The 17,974-nt window shown below is 36.0% G+C and overlaps 1 protein-coding gene across 1 annotated transcript; it reads left to right on the top strand.

The window, feature by feature from the left end:
- On the top strand, positions 879 to 8,734 carry LOC109725272 (putative nuclear RNA export factor SDE5). Its single transcript, XM_020254392.1, has 12 exons — positions 879 to 997; positions 2,405 to 2,975; positions 3,604 to 3,629; positions 5,051 to 5,128; positions 5,373 to 5,446; positions 5,952 to 6,184; positions 6,755 to 6,837; positions 7,050 to 7,106; positions 7,424 to 7,491; positions 7,592 to 7,698; positions 8,065 to 8,135; positions 8,340 to 8,734. Exons 2-12 carry the CDS (start codon positions 2,459 to 2,461, stop codon positions 8,463 to 8,465), a joined length of 1,440 nt encoding a protein of 479 aa, XP_020109981.1. The 5' UTR covers positions 879 to 997; positions 2,405 to 2,458; the 3' UTR covers positions 8,466 to 8,734.

Below are 17,974 nucleotides of genomic sequence, written 5' to 3' on the forward strand. Positions count from 1 at the left end.
TTGCCTTTTCAAATATACCTTTTATTATTACCAACTTTTCTTATTTGACTTTTAAGTTAGGGGCACAAAAGTATTTTGCTTTTTAGTTTTTTCAAGTATACCATTCTACCATCATCAATATTTCTTATTTACTCTTAAGTTAAGGGTAATGGTGGCATTTTGATTTTTTTAACTCTGAAAAATATTTAACTCATATTTAATCCAAGTTAATTTATCAGGTGATAGCAGCACGAATATTTTGGAATAGCAAAGTAATATATTAGAGGTATATTGGAAAAAAAAATATTTTAAAATTTTGAGAAATATATAAGTAATTATCTCAAATAAAAAGTAATAAGGTTGTGTAAAATATTTTAGAAATTTTTAGGGATATATAGTTAATTATCTCAAAAAAAAAGGGGGGAAATTTCAAAAACGCCTCTTGTGGTTTCATACTTATCACTTTAGTACTCTATAGTTTAAAATGTATCAAGTAAGTACCCTATGGTTTTTCACTTTATCACTTTAGTACACTGTGGTTTAAAGTGTATCAAGTTAGTACCCTGTGGTTTTGCACTTTATCACTTTAGTATCATGTGGTTTCTCACTTTATCATTTTAGTACCCTCTGGTTTAAAAATCACAGGGTACTAACTCGATACAATATTAAAACCACAGGGTACTAAAGTGATAAAATGCAAAACCACAGGGTACTAACTTGATATGCTTTAAACTATATAGTACTAAAGTGATAAAGTAAAAAACCATATGGTACTAATTTGATACATTTTAAATTATAGGGTATTAAAGTGATAACTTATGAAACGACATAGGGGTTTTTGAAGTTTTCCAAACAAAAAAAAAAAAAAAAACATCCCATAACGGGAAATTCCCACTCACCCTTTCTCTGTGACCCTGTGCTGCTTCCTTTCAACGCACACTTCCTAAGCAATCGACCCACTCCACTCCTCTCTCTCTCTCTCTCTCTCTCTCTCTCTCGCCATTGACGAAGCCCCAAGGTAAGCTCCCACTCTCTCTCTCTCTCTCTCCTAAACCTAATCTCTCCCTCATTTCTCATTCTCTTCATCTCCTCGCGCATGACGATTTCGGTGTAACCTCTTCTTGATCAGTATGTTCTTCGATTTTGGTAATGTCGTGATTTAACGGCGTTTATTACGACAAATAATCGGTTATTCGCATTGTTTCCGATGGATTTTGGTTGTTTAATGCGTGATATTGAGGTCGTTCTCCATGTTTTGTGGGGAATGGGGTGGGGCGCTATGTCGACGAGCAATTCGATCGCAGTGGTTGATTATCTTGTCTATTCTAAGTAGTTGTGAGGATCGGATGGTCTTGTTCTTGGAGATTCAAATGATGTTTAGAACAAGATGCATTAGATTAAATACATCATTGGTCCCTAAACTGTTGATTTGGTTTCACTTGAGTTCCTAATCTTTGGGTTTTACAATAAGTGGCTTCAACTGTTGCATTGTTTCAATCTTGATCACAAAGTCGACTTGTGATCCCAAGATAGAATGAGGGAAATTATGAGTCAATATGCCAAGTTACTTTTGCCAAATCCATTAATTATGGATGAGTGGGAAACTTTTGTCACAGTACACTGAAAATGCAAATTCAAAGATTCGGAATCGAAGTTCGCCGGACTGAGATCGGAACTATTAGACAGTGTCAGTCCTCTCATACAATGAATCAAAGTTTAGTGACCAAAATGAATCTTGAGTAGTAGTTGTCGTGTAATACATCCTCTACACCCCAGGCGTTTTATCTTCTTTTATGTTGTGTTTTGTGTGTGTGTGTTGTTTGGGCCAGTGCTATTGTGAATGGAAAATGACTTCAGCTTTTCCCTTGGGTATTTTTTCTGCTTAATGACACTTTGATAATTCTTGAATTCATTTCTATTTATGATACCTAAGTGATGTAGGCTGAGTTGAATTGCTCGTAGCAGAAATGGCTTCGTTTTGAGGCATTTTGTTGATTCATTTAATCACTTTGAGTTTGGCAATTGAATGATTTGGTTCAAGATATTTAGATTAGAGTGAATGAGCAATGTTTGTATTTTGTTTACTCTGCTAGTGGCTTTTCATGGTGATTGGACTGGGCATGAAGTGCTTTCTTAACATACATAATGAAGTTCGAAAACAGTAAAATTATTGTCTCATTAGAATTGAAATGAAACAATAAGAATTAGCTCTAACTCAAGGGAGACAGATCTCTCAATTACGTTTCTGTTTACTTTTCTTCGTTCAACGTTCACAATAAGGATTATCGTAGTTGTTCGCTTACTGGCGTATGCGTTATTCAGTATCATGCTCTTCCACAAATTATTATTATTAATAATTTGCAATTCATTATAATACAAATTTTGGTAACTTGCGGAAGCTTAGTTTCTACCTTTTTTTTGGCAGGTTCCCCATTCTTAATCTTGTCAGAAGCTTCATGTGACATACTACATCAATTAAATGGAGCGTGATGATGAGACGCGAGCACTGGAGTCTTTGTTTGATGCTTTTGGTTCATGCTGTTCGCTTGAAGAGATAGCATCTGCTTATTGCACAGCCAAAGGAGATGTTAACAGGGCCGGTGATATTCTCTACAATCTTGAAGAGGCCAAATCTCGTGCTGTAAATCATGAAGAAAATTGTGAGAGTAAAATTTCTCAATCTGAGGAAATTCAAAATGCAACAATTATAAACAAGTATCCGAAGGGATCAAGAGATTCAAAACAAAGAAAATTTAGTGCTTCAACAGGGACTGTTTCCAGTGTCTTAGGCAAAACATATAAATCGACCTCCTCTTCTACGGATGGATTAGCTGGTACAACTAAACCACTTAAGATTATAGTAGAGGGATCAACAACGAGCGGTTTTGACATGAAACATGCCATAAAAGATGATGTTGGTGAGACGGAGGAGTTTCTATTTTCAATGCTCGGAGACGGGTATAAACTCAGCATAGATGAGATTCGAGAAGTTCTTGGTAACTATCATTTTATTTCTTATCTGTTGTTCAAATTTATCATTTTTAAACAAATTGAATATGTAGAGCTTTTTGTTGATGGCAGCAAAGTCTTATTGCTTTAGAAGTTCTTCTCCACTTGGACTGATTCTTCATGTAATTTTCTCATTCTTTCATGCTGCCATGTTGCATTTTCATTCATTCGCCTGAAATGCTGATAACCCCCTGGCTGGACTGATTCTTCATGTAATTTTGTCATTCTTTCATGCTGCCATGTTGCATTTTCATTCATTCGCCTGAAATGCTGTTAACCCCCTGGCTGTATTGCCATTTGCACTTCTCTTTGCAATCAGGATCTGTAGATAACCCCTAATTTTAGTTAATGCTAGCAGTCTGAAGTGCAGGATTTCCTAATGAATCAAGGGTTTTCTAGGTCTTGATTATCGAGGGAGATAAAGTGCTAATCATGATATATCCAGGGAGTCATCTACTTTTTTGTGGCCTTTCTTTTGTTTTTCCTCAATACTTTACTTGTTAAATGCAAAGATCCAACATGATCACTACCTGTCACCTTATACATTTTAAGAGGCCTCTTGTATATTGTCACATTAATGAGCAACAGTTTAACTGGTTTACAAATATTTTGCAGGTTGCTGTGGATACGACATTAAGAAGGTGCCTCTATTGCCTTTCTTGAAGAATATATATGAATAATGCTTTGCAATCAATTTCTCATTTATCTGTTATTGGTAAAAAAATGATTAAGAAGAATAAACAATATCTTTAGTTGTTTCGTATTTATTATTATATTTGTTGAAAATGTTTTTTCTGTTTATTTTTTATGGGCTTAATTTCAAGTACTGAGATGATCTGGATTGCTATTGGAGTAACAATTACCATGGTCTCTTTAAATAGAGCTATTTATAGGGATTAACACTCAAATCCTAAAGATTGGTGTGCCCATGTATGCATTTACTATCTTTACACGGTTCATTTGAGGAGCTAGAAGAGTTGCATTTACTATCTTTACACGGCAAATTCTGTTGTTTTCTAGGAAGATAAGAGGAGTGAGAGGAGTGCTAGAGGGGAGGGAGGGGGAGAGAGTGAGGGAGAGCTTGACCAACCAAAACCAGATACCTCTCACTTTCCTTTTTCCCTCACTTTGTCTCTACACAACTCTCTAAATTTATAATAAAACAACCTTTTTACCCTTTTCACATATATTTTCATAAACTGTTTTTACACTCAATTTCTTCTCTAACTTTCCTGCTCCATCTCGTAGTTCTAATCCAGGCTTGGATAAGTTAACTCAAAAAAAAAAAAACCTCTAATAAGATCAGCACAATTGGAGTTTTAAATTGTCACCCAGTTACCTATATCTTAAGCAGCCCATCTACTTTTCTGGCAGGAAATAACATAAAGAAATTGGGAATTTTCTTTAATTGAATTAACTTGCAGAAAAATTTTCCTCTGTAAGCATCAATAACATTATCGGAACCCGCATTCTGTTGGTACGGAAGTAACAAAAATGCCTGTGGCATGTCAGCCGCTCCACTGTGAATCAGTTGGATGTAAATAGCAGATGTCCAACAAATGTTTCACTTAGCTAGTCATCATCTCATTATTGTATTTGACTCTCAAGTATCATCTAATTATCACTGCAGTTGGATTTCTAACTTGTATCAATTGCCTCTAGCTTAATCCAGACATTTATGTATTCAATATGAGTTATTTTGAGGAAATTGCAGACTTTTTATTTCAGAGCTGGAAAAAATCGAATTGTCCATTGGGAAGGCAATTACACTTTCCAATTTCAACAGACTTAATGCTTTTTCTCATTTTAGCAGAAGAACCTTGTAGATTGGATCAAATGGCCATACAATATATTCTTCAAAATGTTTATTTATTGAATTTCATTTTAGTCATGAGTATACCTGATCAAGTTTTTATCCTAGGAAAAAGCAGATGGCTCTTACTGATAGTATTAAGATGCTTTATATATTGTTACCCTCTTGAAATATATTTGAGCACCAGTAAGTAATAGTCTTCCTTTTTTGTTGTTGTTGTTGTTGATGTTGTTGTTGTTGATTACATAGAGCATGGAGAAGCTATTGGCTTTATCTACGAAAACAGTGGAGAAGGAAAAGACAGTTGACTATAAAATGGTACAAGAAGTAAGTCTTGCAACTGATAACTGACATCATGTTAAATTGTCAAGTAAAGCAAGTTTTTTTTTTACGAATTTTCTCCATTTTAATAGAGAAGATTTTGTCTAATATCGATACATTCATCTGAATGAATAACAAACCTATTTTTGTGAAATGTTATCTTATGATAACAAAGTTACGGTATTTAGCTTTGTCCTACTCTGCTTAATCTGAATCATATTATAACACTTGCCACTATACATTTTATTAGCCTGCAGAGAAATGCTTAACAGTAGAATCTTCTCTCTCTGAGGAAAGTCTTCCACAATCTCGTCAGAACTGGAGGTATGGTTGCTGATTAGATTGTAAGGCTTTATGCATTTTCCTTTTCTCCCCTTTTTTCCCCTAATACTGTTCTTTAAGCATGTTGGCATAATAAATTGCATGTTTGGTTTAGGTAAATATGTACGAAGATCCTCTTACTGATAGGCCATTTGAGATAGCACCCGAAATTTTATTTGTTTCTACTTTCTATTGACCCCTCAACTATTGCTTGTACTGATTTGAGTTATTTCTATCAATTGATTTCTGAATTCCAGTAGAACTAACGGTTTTGGCTGCTTTTTAGCTGGCAAAGTGTGGATTCCATTAACACTTAAATGACCAGTGGCTAATGGAGCTGTTCATGAGAGCCCCAATTCACATGACATAAATAACTCAACTCAAAACAGGCAAATCTTGAGAGGCTATCAATCCAAAATAAAGAAAGCTTTAGTGTTTTTTTTTTTCAATAGAAAGCTAATGTTTACGTATATTTTAGGTTGCTTATGTTAATAGCTTTCTAATGCAGAGATGGTGAAGAAGTTCCAGATATGCAAAAAGAAAAATCTAATCTCCCAAGAGAAGTTTTGGAATCATTGTTTACTGTTGCTGAGAGGTCAGAAGAGAAACCAGAACAAAAACGCCATGAAGTAGGTCTGAGCAGACCAAGATTCATGGGACGGAAAGTCGTCAGAGAACCTTTAGAGCTTGTTAATTCATTAGGTTCAATTGAAATATCAAAGGAAAAGGTCAAAGACAATGGTAATGTTTTTTTTACATAAATTGCAAAGTTTTTCTCTTTTGTTTTTCAGGAGAGTTGCAACAAGGATTGATGATCAAGAGCCTGGGATTCTTTAAATCATAACTAATCTTCTGATAATATGAAAAACCCTTTGAAAATCACTTTACCTGCCCAAGTTTTTGGAAATCAATGACGCTTGAAATGCTTGCCATTTTGTCCTCTTTTTTCAGATTATGTTGCAGAAAATCATGAAATCAGATAAAAATACAATAATTCCTGAAATTTCGTTTATTTCCCTTTCTCTTCCCCTTCCCATTCCTCCCTTTGCTCATTTGCACGCGGAGTATTAACCAAAGAGGGAGGAGGTGACTAGAGGGGGGAGGCGTTAGCGATGGGTTTACCAGAAGGTCCCATAATTGTATATCCTCAAGGGTTCTGTATATTAGAAATAATGCAACTATGTAAATACAAATTGCATAGTACACAAGACTTTTAACGATCATCTTACCTCTTTATAGATGTAATGGGGATTTATCAAACTCATGCAAAATCTAATTTTCTATTCTGTACATATTTCTTCTTGATTCTAGTTCATGTTGAAGAGGATGATTATCAGACCCTCCGCAAAGCTGCGAAACAGCAGTGGGATACAATGAAGGCATATTATGAATCTGTAAGGGGGCATCTTCCATGACTTATAGACAGCCAGATTTGTACAATTTTACCTAGAATGTCCCTACTTCTGCCAAATATATTTTTGTATAGGGATATTTCATATCATAGAATATCTCATATCATAAACAAGCGATTTTTTTTTCTTCATATTTCTTTTCTTTTTTGATTAGTTAATGAAAAGCTAATTACATGGTGGTTGCATTGTTACAGGCTGCAGATACTTTTACTAAGGGTGATCGCCAACAAGCTAACTATCTTCTAGAACAAGTAAGATTTATAATAACTCTGGGGCGTGGAATTTCTTTTTATCTTACATTTATAATTAATAAAGCAAATAATATTACTTACCTCCTATGAATTGGCTTAGATTTGCACTTCTGCTTTGCTATTTTGTTCTTGTTTAACTTGATTGATGCTACTTTGTGGAATTTTAGTTTTACAGTTTAGAGTTATGGTATTTTTTTCGTCTTATCAAAATGACTGCAGTTATTACCATATAGTTTTGTGTTACCAGCACTTACATCAAATATTACATTTTTAACTGAATGCAATTCACCAACTTGATAATTTTCATGGACCTCTAGGGGAAATACCATTACCAGCTGGCCAGAGAAGCTGACGAAAAGTCTGCTAAGGAAATTGTTAAAGCGAGGCAAGCGCATGTTCTACTCCTCTTTTCCATCTTTTTTAGCTTCTAGATCATTATGATTTGTTCAAGCAAAATTTTGTTTACAAAGTTAATTTCATAGCAGAAATACTGAAATTAGACAAGATCTGCCTCTTAATCTGAGTTCCCATCTACCAAAGGAGGCGGTGCGAACGTTGGAAATGCATCTTACTAAATTGGCTAATATTCCTGGTAAGTCCATATTCTTGCAAGTTAATGGATGCTTCTGTAATTTGATATTCCCCTACAAAATCTTAATTTGTGTATACCAGCAAGACTGCAGTTTCTTACAAAATGGCCTTTAGTTGAGTAAGTCGGCTCAAGGGAGGAAGTTGGAAAATTTTCATTAGAAAGATGTCTTTTAAAAGCGGTGCATCTGCTGCAAGTATGAGGCTATATACTTCAAGAAGTTTTAAGTTTCTACAGGGTATAAATAAAAATCGGGACTTATATGGACATACATATGTAGATTGTTAGTTTTGTAGGAGAATATATTTCTTTTAAATTTCAATATTCCTACGTGATAAGATGATGATTTGTTGTCTCGCTCTACTTCAGGTTTCCAGTTCTTGAAAGTTACTGTGGATAACGACGGTGCAGATGGGAAGGAAGGAAAAATAAACAAAAGGGTATGACTTTTAACTTATAGTTGACGAATTTACATATTTTATTAAGATTTTTTATCATAGTGGATAGGATTTTACTTCAGCTAAAGCAAAAGCTATCTTTTCTATGCGATGCTTTCTTATTGAATGCGGTACAAAGTGATATGAATGTCGTTAAAAGAAGAAATTTAAAATTGCCAATTTACTCGCGAAAGTGGCTCCAAACAGGTCAAGAGCTTTCTGCAGAAAAAATCGATTAATTGGATCGAAGAGGAAGGGAACCCTGGTATAATTTTCATTCGTCTTGATCAAATAGATCCAAGCAAATTGAATTCTACTAAAGACTCGGATTGATCGCGCCTTTTCGTTGTAAGGTTCCAGCGGCACCTTCACCCCTTATCTTAACTCTGCAGATATATAGCAAACAGCTTTTCTTAAAAATGTTCCTTTTATTCTTTGCTCTTTCTTTTTTTTGATGAAAGGTATTCTTGCAATTTGAGAAATTGTTGCAAATAGCTGTGGGATGTTCGAATGATGCATAGTGCCTTTTTTTTTTTGAATTAAATTGTTGTTAGACTTGATTGTTATGTGAAAGCAAAGAAGAAACTGAGCTTCTGTGTCCATTTTCGCGAGTCTCTGCGCAACAAAGATGCTTATACAAATGCTTTGGCATGATCTGAGTCACCACCAGGGGCGATTTTGGCTCCCTTGTCGCGGCAGCTGCGTGGCCTCATTTGGTGGGATGAAATGAAAATCAGGCTAATATTGAATGTGGTGGAGTGATCAAATGGGAGTTATTACTTGTATTAGTTTCGGCTTTTCCGAGTATTATCCTTCGAAGTTGATTGTAAGGTGCTGCAGTTTGTTGCTCATTTCTCTCTATTCTCTCGCTTCAAGTTCTCCTAGGCCTAGTTTGCTTTGGGGATAAAGCGGAAAGTTATTCCTGCTGTTCTCCCAAATGGGATGTTTTCTAGTCGGGATATTTTTATTCTAGTCGAAGTTTTATTATCTTTGGTTATTCTGGAATAGCTTGGGATAAATTATTGGCTAAATTATAGAAAACCTTTCTGTAATAACTAGCTTTTTCACTTTTTCTTTCTGATATTTAAAAATCTACACTTTATCCCCTTATAAAATGAAAAATGTGGACTTCACTCCCTACCGTTAGGGTTCCGTTATAAAATATTTTTTTATGCCGAAAATGCCTCTACGCCTTCTTCCTTGTTGCTTCGTCTCCTCCGGCTCGCCGCCTCGTCGTCCTCCACTGCCTCGCCCTCGCCCACATCCCCTTCGCTCTCCTCCTTCGCCTCGCTTTCGCCCTCGTTGCCCTTGCCTACCTTTCCATCAACATCCATCTCGATTTCCTCTCTACTATCGTTGAAATTGAGGGGCGGCGAGGGTGCAGGAGGAGAAGGGGAGCAGGTGGAGAAGGAAATGGAGCGAAATCGTGGCCGATTGAGGTGGGAATCGTGGTCGATCGAAGGGGATCGAAGGGGCGGCTAAGAAAGATGAGGAAGAAGACGAAAATGGCGAGGAGCAAAATGGTCATTTTACACACCGTAACCCCCATGTGAATATTTTTTATTTTACAATGGGGTAAAGTGTAGGTTTTTAAATATCAGGGGGGGAAAGTGAAAAAACGAATTATTATAGGGGGGTTTTTTGTAATTTAGCCTAAATTATTTCACCATTTTGGTAGAATAGTATGGTTTCAAAGTTTAGTTTCAAGCTTTGTTTAAGATTATACCTAAATTTAATTAGGGTAAACTATGCAGACATAACATATTACATATTAAAATAAATTATTTTTATTAAGAAATTATTAATCGTGCTGTATTAATACATATTATTTGTACTTAAATATTGCAATAAATTATCCTTAAATATTATAATAAATTATTTTTTTATTAAAGCATATTTTATAATATTCTAATAAAACATACTTTATACGATCTTGTTTTTATTATTTTTTTTATATAAATTATTTCCAATAAATTAATTTTATTTAAAATATATTTCATATTAAATTCAAATCATCAATTTTTTTTTATTATTATTCTTTACTATTTCATAAAATTTACCAAACGTAGTTGTAATTATTCTTGGGAATAACACCACACAAATTAAAGTAATTTTATTTTTTTTGATTATTTCGAAGTAATAAGTTGTTGTAGGAATAATAATAATAAAATTTATCTTAATAATAAAAATGTATTTTTATTAAGTTCAAAATCTTTTTCTTAATACATATAAAATATAAATAATTTTTATATATTATTTAAATGTGTAATTATCATGCTTCTTCTGAGAGATATATAATTTTTTAGAGTCGGAATCCTGAAGTTCTCTGCCACTCAATCGTATTATAAATGATGAGTTACTTAAAATATAATACAATAATATTATATTTTAGTTATCTCTGGATGATAAAATACTTGAGTATTGATATTTGATTCCAAATTTGAAGCCTAATTATTATATGCGAACCACTTATAGCAGAGATGATAAAGCACTTGATAGCAACATGGTTACCTTTCTTCAAAAGAGAAAATAATAATAGAAAAAGTTTTAAATACCATCTTTATAATTTCATATTTTTTTTATTTTAGTACCATGTGATTTAAAGTGTATCGATTTAGTATTCTGTGATTTTATTTTTATTTTTTTATTATTTATTCTACTAATTTTAAATGACTATTAGTTGACAGAGCTATTAACTTTAATATAACCTTTAATTTAATTAAATAAAAAATTTATCTAAAATAATTAGTAGTTTTGAAGATAATAATAATAAAAAAACTCAGAGTTGAGAAAGCACTATATTAGCTTCAAAATTTTTCTAAAAAAACATGTTACTCATCATACTTTTAAAATTAAATTTAAATATATTTTTAAAATTTTTTATATATAAAGTACTCTGTATATTGGGGCTGAACAAGGGCTCCTGCTTGGGAGTCAAATATCCAAATTAAGGTGGGAATATGAAGAGTATAAAATAGTTGAGGGGTCCCACTTGCATGTTCACAAACTCCCCGTAGTCAAATATCCAAATAAGATGAAGTTGTTGCCTGAACCGAGTGTATACGAATATCGTGCACGCATGCACATATAATTGTATTTTATTAAGGGTTAATTTCATTTGTACGCTCACAAAGTTATGAAATATTATAAATACCCTTTGAATTTTCAAAAATTTCACAAATACCTCTCTAAATACAATATTTCTTTCATAAATACCCTCACCGTTATTTTTTGCTAACTTCGGTCAACATAGCATTTTTTATTTTATTTCAAAATATGAAATTACCATTTTACCCTTATTTTTTGTTTAAAAATCAAACTTTTGTCAATTAGAAAATAAAATTTAAGAAGACTTTAATTAAAAAGTTAAATTTAGGAGGGTATTTCACAATGGGTTGTAATTGAGGGGGTCTCCTTATATTAAAAAAAAAAAAAAATTTGTGAGTGTGGTGATTAAATTAAAATAAAGGGTAAACTTGGTATTTTGAAACAAATATAACAGATTGCTAGCCGTGAGGGTATTTTTGAAACTTTTCCATACTTTTGGAGAGGACGGAGGCAGATTGCGGCGGCTGCGCTGGATCCAGTCCGCGAGCGCCACGCGGCTCCAGTAGAGCCAGATTCCCGCCGCGAACAGGATCACGACGAGGATGACGCAGGTCACCACGAGGATCGCGACGAGGATCCCGCGGTCGCTTCCGGGGGCCCTCGCGTAGAAATCGATGTGGTCGAAGGTGCTGCCGGTGAAGCTCGGCTGCGCGCCCTCGGCCGCCCCGCGTCGCCACCACGAGCCGCCAGCAGCCATCTGTAATAATGACCCGTGCGTTCTGAGGCCAGTATGGTGGTGAGGATGACGGCAGCCTGCACTGGACCGCGTCTCTCGGCTCAGATGAGAAGATAGTGTAATGCCCGGACTTACCGCAACCACCTAATGATGAGATTGCTCTGAAGGGAGGATGGCAGTGAGGATTGTCGATGAATCGGATCAGATCTGGGGATAATTCGGTGGGGAAATAGTAGAAGAATTAGAGAGAAGAGAGGTGGGTTCCTGCTCTCGCGTCCCACTGAGTCCAGTGGACATCTATTTTACGCCAACATGACTCGGACTTGTCCCGACACTTTCCAGAGATGTCGACAAGTCTCAAATGCTGAACTCCAGAGATACTACATCATGGTTTTTCGATCCCTTAATTCCACCACCAATGGCTGCTAGCTCGTGGTGGCGACGCATGGCGGCCGAGGGCGCGCAGCCCAGCTTCACCGACAGCTCCTTTGACGATGTCAACTTCAACACGGGGCCGCCGGCAGCGACCGTGGGATCCTCATTGCGATCCTTATAGTGAGCTGCATCACGCTTGTCGTCGTCCTTTCCGTCGCGGCCGTCTGGCTCTATCGGAGCCGCCTGGCGCTCGCCGACTAGATCCGGGGCCGCCGCACTCTGACTACGTCCTCTTCCGCTCAGGCGGCGGCTTCTTCTTCCCCGGCTGTAAATGTCGTGCGGGCGTTTATTTGTGTTAGCGCACGTACATGTTTGCATACTGGAGTTATCAGTGTTACTATATTAGTTACCCCCCTCCTATTCCCCAACCAAACGCCCGCTAGAAAAATTTGTACAGTTAAAAAAATTATTGTTTAAAAAATTAATACCATTTTTCGTTGCAGTAAAAAAAAAAAACTATTTAAAAGAAAATTTGTTGCTATTAAAAAAAAATTCTATTGTTTTAGAAAAAAAATAACACCGTTTTTGTTGCAATAAAAAAAGCTATTATTTAAAAAATATTATTTTTTTAAAAGTAATACTATTTTTTGTTGCAACAAAAAAATTTACTATTTAAAAATATACTATTTTTTGTTGCAGTTAAAAAATCTACTGTCTAAAAAAAAAAAAATCTATTTTGCTACTTGGAATCTTTTTATGTGCACCATTGGAATCTTTACTTTTAGAAATAATTTTCTATATATGTCTGGATTCTCGAGCTCTCCGCGCCCATAAAGAATCATGCCACCCAGTTCCAGCTAAACACTCATCCCCCTCCGCCGTCGCCGGTGTTTCGATCCCTTAATTCCACCACCGATGGCTGCCAGCTCGTGGTGGCGACGCGTGGTGGCCGAGAGCGCGCAGCCCAGCTTCCCCGGCAGCTCCTTTGATGACGTCAACTTCTACACGGAGGCCGCCTGCAGCGACCGCGGGATTCTCATTGCCATCCTTATAGTGGAGTTGCGTCACGCTTGCCGTCGTCCTTTCCGCTGCGGCCGTTTGGCTCTATCCGAGCCGCCTGGCGCTCGCCGACTTGATCCGGGGCCGCCGCACTCTGACTCCGTCCCCTCCCGCTCAGGTGGCGGCTTTTTCTTCCCCGGCTAGCCCAGCACTCCCCGGCCGCCCTACCCGCTGTAAACGTGCTTGCCTCTTAGAGTTATTATTAATTTTGAACTTAAATTTAAAATTTTTATTTTTTATTTTTTTTTACTAGTACAAAGTTTATGGACAAAAATTGACATACAACAAGAAGTCAAGTAGGCGCTGTCGTAACGATTTCGTTAGTTTTAACACTTTTGTTAACGGCTGGGACTTAAATTGCAATAAAATCAAGCGATTAGAGGCTTAATTGTAAAAGCAAAGATTGGAGACTCACGGAAGAAATGATGTAAAGATTGGGAACCAATGATGTAATTAACACAAGAATTAATGACCGCATTGGAGAAACAATGTATTTCCAACGCTTCATGTTTGTGTCCGTGTGCGCGAGTGATGCGTGCTTTGTTTGTAATGAATGATCATACATACTTTTTTATTTTTTTTGGTGAATGACAAATATATTTCGACAAAGTTCAACTTTAATATGTTGTTTCTATAAAAATTCTGATATTTTCAAATATGTCACTGCCGTTAGAATCCGTTATAAAATTTTAGTTAATCATAGGTTAAATACTTAATTCTGATTAGTTGTTCACATTTTTATCCCTTTTATATTATACTGTTATACTGTTTAGAACAACATATTTGTGATGGCAAAATTGAAAATATAAACAGTTCTCTAAAAGTTCTCTAACAATAATAAACCGGAGGGACATACTTAAAAATATTAGAACTTTTGTAGGGACAATACATAAAAGTTGAATTTTATAGGCATATATTTCTCGTTCACTATATTTGCAAGGAACTGTATAAAATTAATCTTTTTTTTGTGTGTGACTGTAGGCCACGCACTGTAATTTAAGCTTTTTGGATTGGAGTTCCCTAAATTTTTAATTCTTTACAAAATTAAGAGACTCTGGGTAAAACTGAAGTATATAGTATATCAAGTAAAATTTGTCAAATTTATAAATTTTAATTTTTTTAAAAGAAATAAAATTAAAATCTTTAATAGATAATAATAACTTTTTTTTACTGCAACAAAAAATCTAGTTTGCCGTTTCATAGAACTTTTTTAATAATAGCTCTGTCTAATGAATTTACTTTAAATACCATCTCTATAATTTCACATTTTTTCATTTTAGTACCATGTGATTTAAAGTGTATCAATTTAGTATCTCGTGGTTTTATTTTTATTTTTTTTTATTATTGATTCTACTAATTTTAAATGACTATTAGTTGACAGAGCTATTAACTTTAATATAACCTTTAATTTAATTAAATAAAAAATTTATCTAAAATAATTAGTAGTTATGAAGATAATAATAATAAAAAAAAACTCAGAGTTGAGAAAGTACTATATTAGCTTCAATTTTTTTTTTAAAAACATGTTACTCATCATACTTTTAAAATTAAATTAAAATATATTTTTAAAATTTTTTATATATAAAGTACTCTGTATATTGGGGATGAACAAGGGCTCCTGCTTGGTAGTCAAATATCCAAATTAAGGTGGGAATATGAAGAGTATAAATAGTTGAGGGGTCCCACTTGCATGTTCACAAACTCCCCGTAGTCAAATATCCAAATCAGATGAAGTTGTTGCCTGAACCGAGTGTACACGAATATCGTGCACGCATGCACATATAATTGTATTTTATTAAGGGTTAATTTCATTTGTACCCTCACAAAGTTATGAAATATTATAAATACCCTTTGAATTTTTAAAATTTCACAAATACCTCTCTAACAATATTTCTTTCATAAATATCCTCACCGTTATTTTTTGCTAACTTCCGTCAACATAGCATTTTTTATTTTATTTCAAAATATAAAATTACCATTTTACCCTTATTTTTTGTTTAAAAATCAAACTTTTGTCACTTATTTTTTGATATTTATACTAAAACTATCAGCTATAGGTCATTTAAGTAAATCCTTGAAGTTTTTATTAATTTTTTTTTTGAACATAAAATTATTTAATTTTATATACTACGAAGTTATTAAAATTATTAAATTTGTTTGAATCATTAATGGATTAGATAAAATCTCTAATTTAATAATAAATTATTAGAAAATAAAATTTAAGAAGACTTTAATTAAAATGTTAAATTTAGGAGGGTATTTCACAATGGGTTGTAATTGAGGGGATCTCCTTATATTCAAAAAAAAAAAATTGTGAGAGTGGTGATTAAATTAAAATAAAGGGTAAAATTGGTATTTTGAAGCTAATAAAACATATTGCTAGCAGTGAGGGTATTTTTGAAACTTTTTCATACTTTGGAGGGCAAATATGAAATTTTAAAATTTTGAAGGGTATTCTTGAAATTAGAACTACTTGGAAGGGTATTGAAGAAATTTTCCCTTTTTATTAATTACAAATGAACTATGCACGCACGTACACTGACGCTAACGCTAACACAAACATGCTTGCGACACCCCGCACGCAACACAAACACAAACACAAACACAAACGCTAATATATAACTCTAACTCTAAGACGTTAACACAGTAAGTAACACTACTAACTCTAATGACTCTAAGATGACGCAAACTAACACGCCCGCTCGCCCGCCAGCACGACGTCGGTCTACATCGGGTAGGGCGCCCGGGGAGCGCTGGGCTAGCCGTGGCCGGGGGAGAAAAAAATCGGCCTCACTCTGCATCGCTAGCCACTGGCTCCTTTCTTGGCTCGGCCACGCCTGGGTTCCGCCCCTCGAGTCTCATAGGCATCCCACCTTACGAATTCTTCCTCAGCGTGTCTCCCTTTAGCGAGCCTACAGAGTTTCGCATTATTGGCCTTCGTGGCATGCGATGTTGCGAAGTTCGACCTTGACGCTGGAGGCGTGCGGATTAAGTCACGGGAGTGAAACGCGTGGGAGGCGAAACGCTTGGCTAGACTCATAATGGAACAAGTTGGGGGAGAACTTGTAATGTCCTTGGGCTAGTGATGAAGGCAGCAAGGCATTCGGTTATGAAGCACTCTAGAGGAGAGATCGGTTGGCAAGACGGGATGCACCTAGCTTGGTGGCCAACCTCAGTATTGGGGTTGCTCGTTGGGAACTCGAGGAGTCCGACGAGGGGTTCGATTACAGGCGAAGGGTCGGACTGTAAGTCTCGCAGAGGAGCAAGCTTGGCAAAATGCTTGGATTGGTATTTCGCTGTTAAGTCTGGAAGACTTGTCCGTGTAGAGGACTCGAGAAGGCTGGCTCGGCTGTGCGACACTTGAGCGCCGCGCGGAAATTTTCAAGGCGAAAAAGCTAACCCTACGGGGGCGCCGGGAGTAGGAGGGGACAGAGGCAGAGTGCGGCGGCTTTGCTGGATTCAGCCCGCGAGCGCCACGTGGCTCCGGTAGAGCCAGACGCCTGCCGCGAACAGGATCACGGCGAGGATGACGCAGGTCACCGCGAGGATCGCGATGAGGATCCCGCGGTCGCTTTCGGGGGCCCCCGTGTAGAAATCGACGCGGTCGAAGGTGCTACCGGTGAAGCTCGGCTGCGCGCCCTCTGCCGCCCAGTGTGGCCACCACGAGCCTGTTAAAGATAATGCTAATGAGATTAGGATTAGATTATTTAATGTTATCTATTATTATATTCGGTTATGGTTAAGATATATTCGGTTATTATTTAGATTATGATTAAGATAAAATAGAATCAGAGTAGGATTCTATGTAATTAGTTATAAATAGATAGGCCGGGATTATTTGGTTAATGAAGCCGGGGAATCGTCATAATTAATTAGTGTTCGCCGAAGGTGATATACGGTGATGAGTTATTTTATTCAATAAAGTTATTTTGTTTTGCTTCCATGACAACGTACCAGATTCTTTGATTTGTCTTCTTCCTCTCTTGTCTTTTTCTATTTTACTTTTTGTGGAGATCTCTATATACCATAACAAGTATATAGAACGTATTTGTTGGTGGCCCATCACCGTAACAGAGCCGCCGGCAGCCATCTGTAATAATGACCCGTGCGTGCTGAGGCGAGTATGGCGGTGAGGATGACAGCAGCCTGCACTGGGCCGCGTCTCTCGGCTCGGATGAGAAGATACTGTAATGCCCTGATTCACCGCAACCACCTAATGATGAGATTGCTCTGAAGGGAGGATGGCAGTGAGGATTGTGGATGAATCGGATCAGATCTGGGGATAATTCGGTGGGGAAATAGTAGAAGAATTAGAGAGAAGAGAGGTGAGGAAGAGATGGGTCTGAGGAAGAAGAAGAAGGAAGAAGATAGAATTAGAAGGAAGAGAAATTACCAAGTCATTCCATAAACTTCTCAATCGCTACATCTCCTACTTACTATCCCCCAATCAAACGCCAACTAGAAAAAATTTTACAGTTAAAAAAAATTTATTGTTTAAAAATATAATACCATTTTTTGTTGCTGTGAAGAAAAAAATCTACTATTTTAAAAAAATTTGTTGCTATTAAAAAATTTTTTCTATTGTTTTAGAAAAAAAAAAAAACACTATTTTTGTTGCAATAAA

The sequence above is a fragment of the Ananas comosus genome, linkage group 19, assembly GCF_001540865.1.
Source record: "Ananas comosus cultivar F153 linkage group 19, ASM154086v1, whole genome shotgun sequence".
NCBI classification, from domain to species: Eukaryota; Viridiplantae; Streptophyta; class Magnoliopsida; order Poales; family Bromeliaceae; genus Ananas; species Ananas comosus.

Excerpts from the sequence above, each read along its gene's own strand:
- LOC109725272 (XM_020254392.1), top strand. The coding sequence starts at position 2,459 with ATGGAGCGTGATGATGAGACGCGAGCACTGGAGTCTTTGTTTGATGCT. Across the intron at positions 2,976-3,603 it reads TGAGATTCGAGAAGTTCTTG|GTTGCTGTGGATACGACATT; the intron begins GTAACTATCATT and ends AATATTTTGCAG. Across the intron at positions 3,630-5,050 it reads GTGGATACGACATTAAGAAG|AGCATGGAGAAGCTATTGGC; the intron begins GTGCCTCTATTG and ends TTGATTACATAG.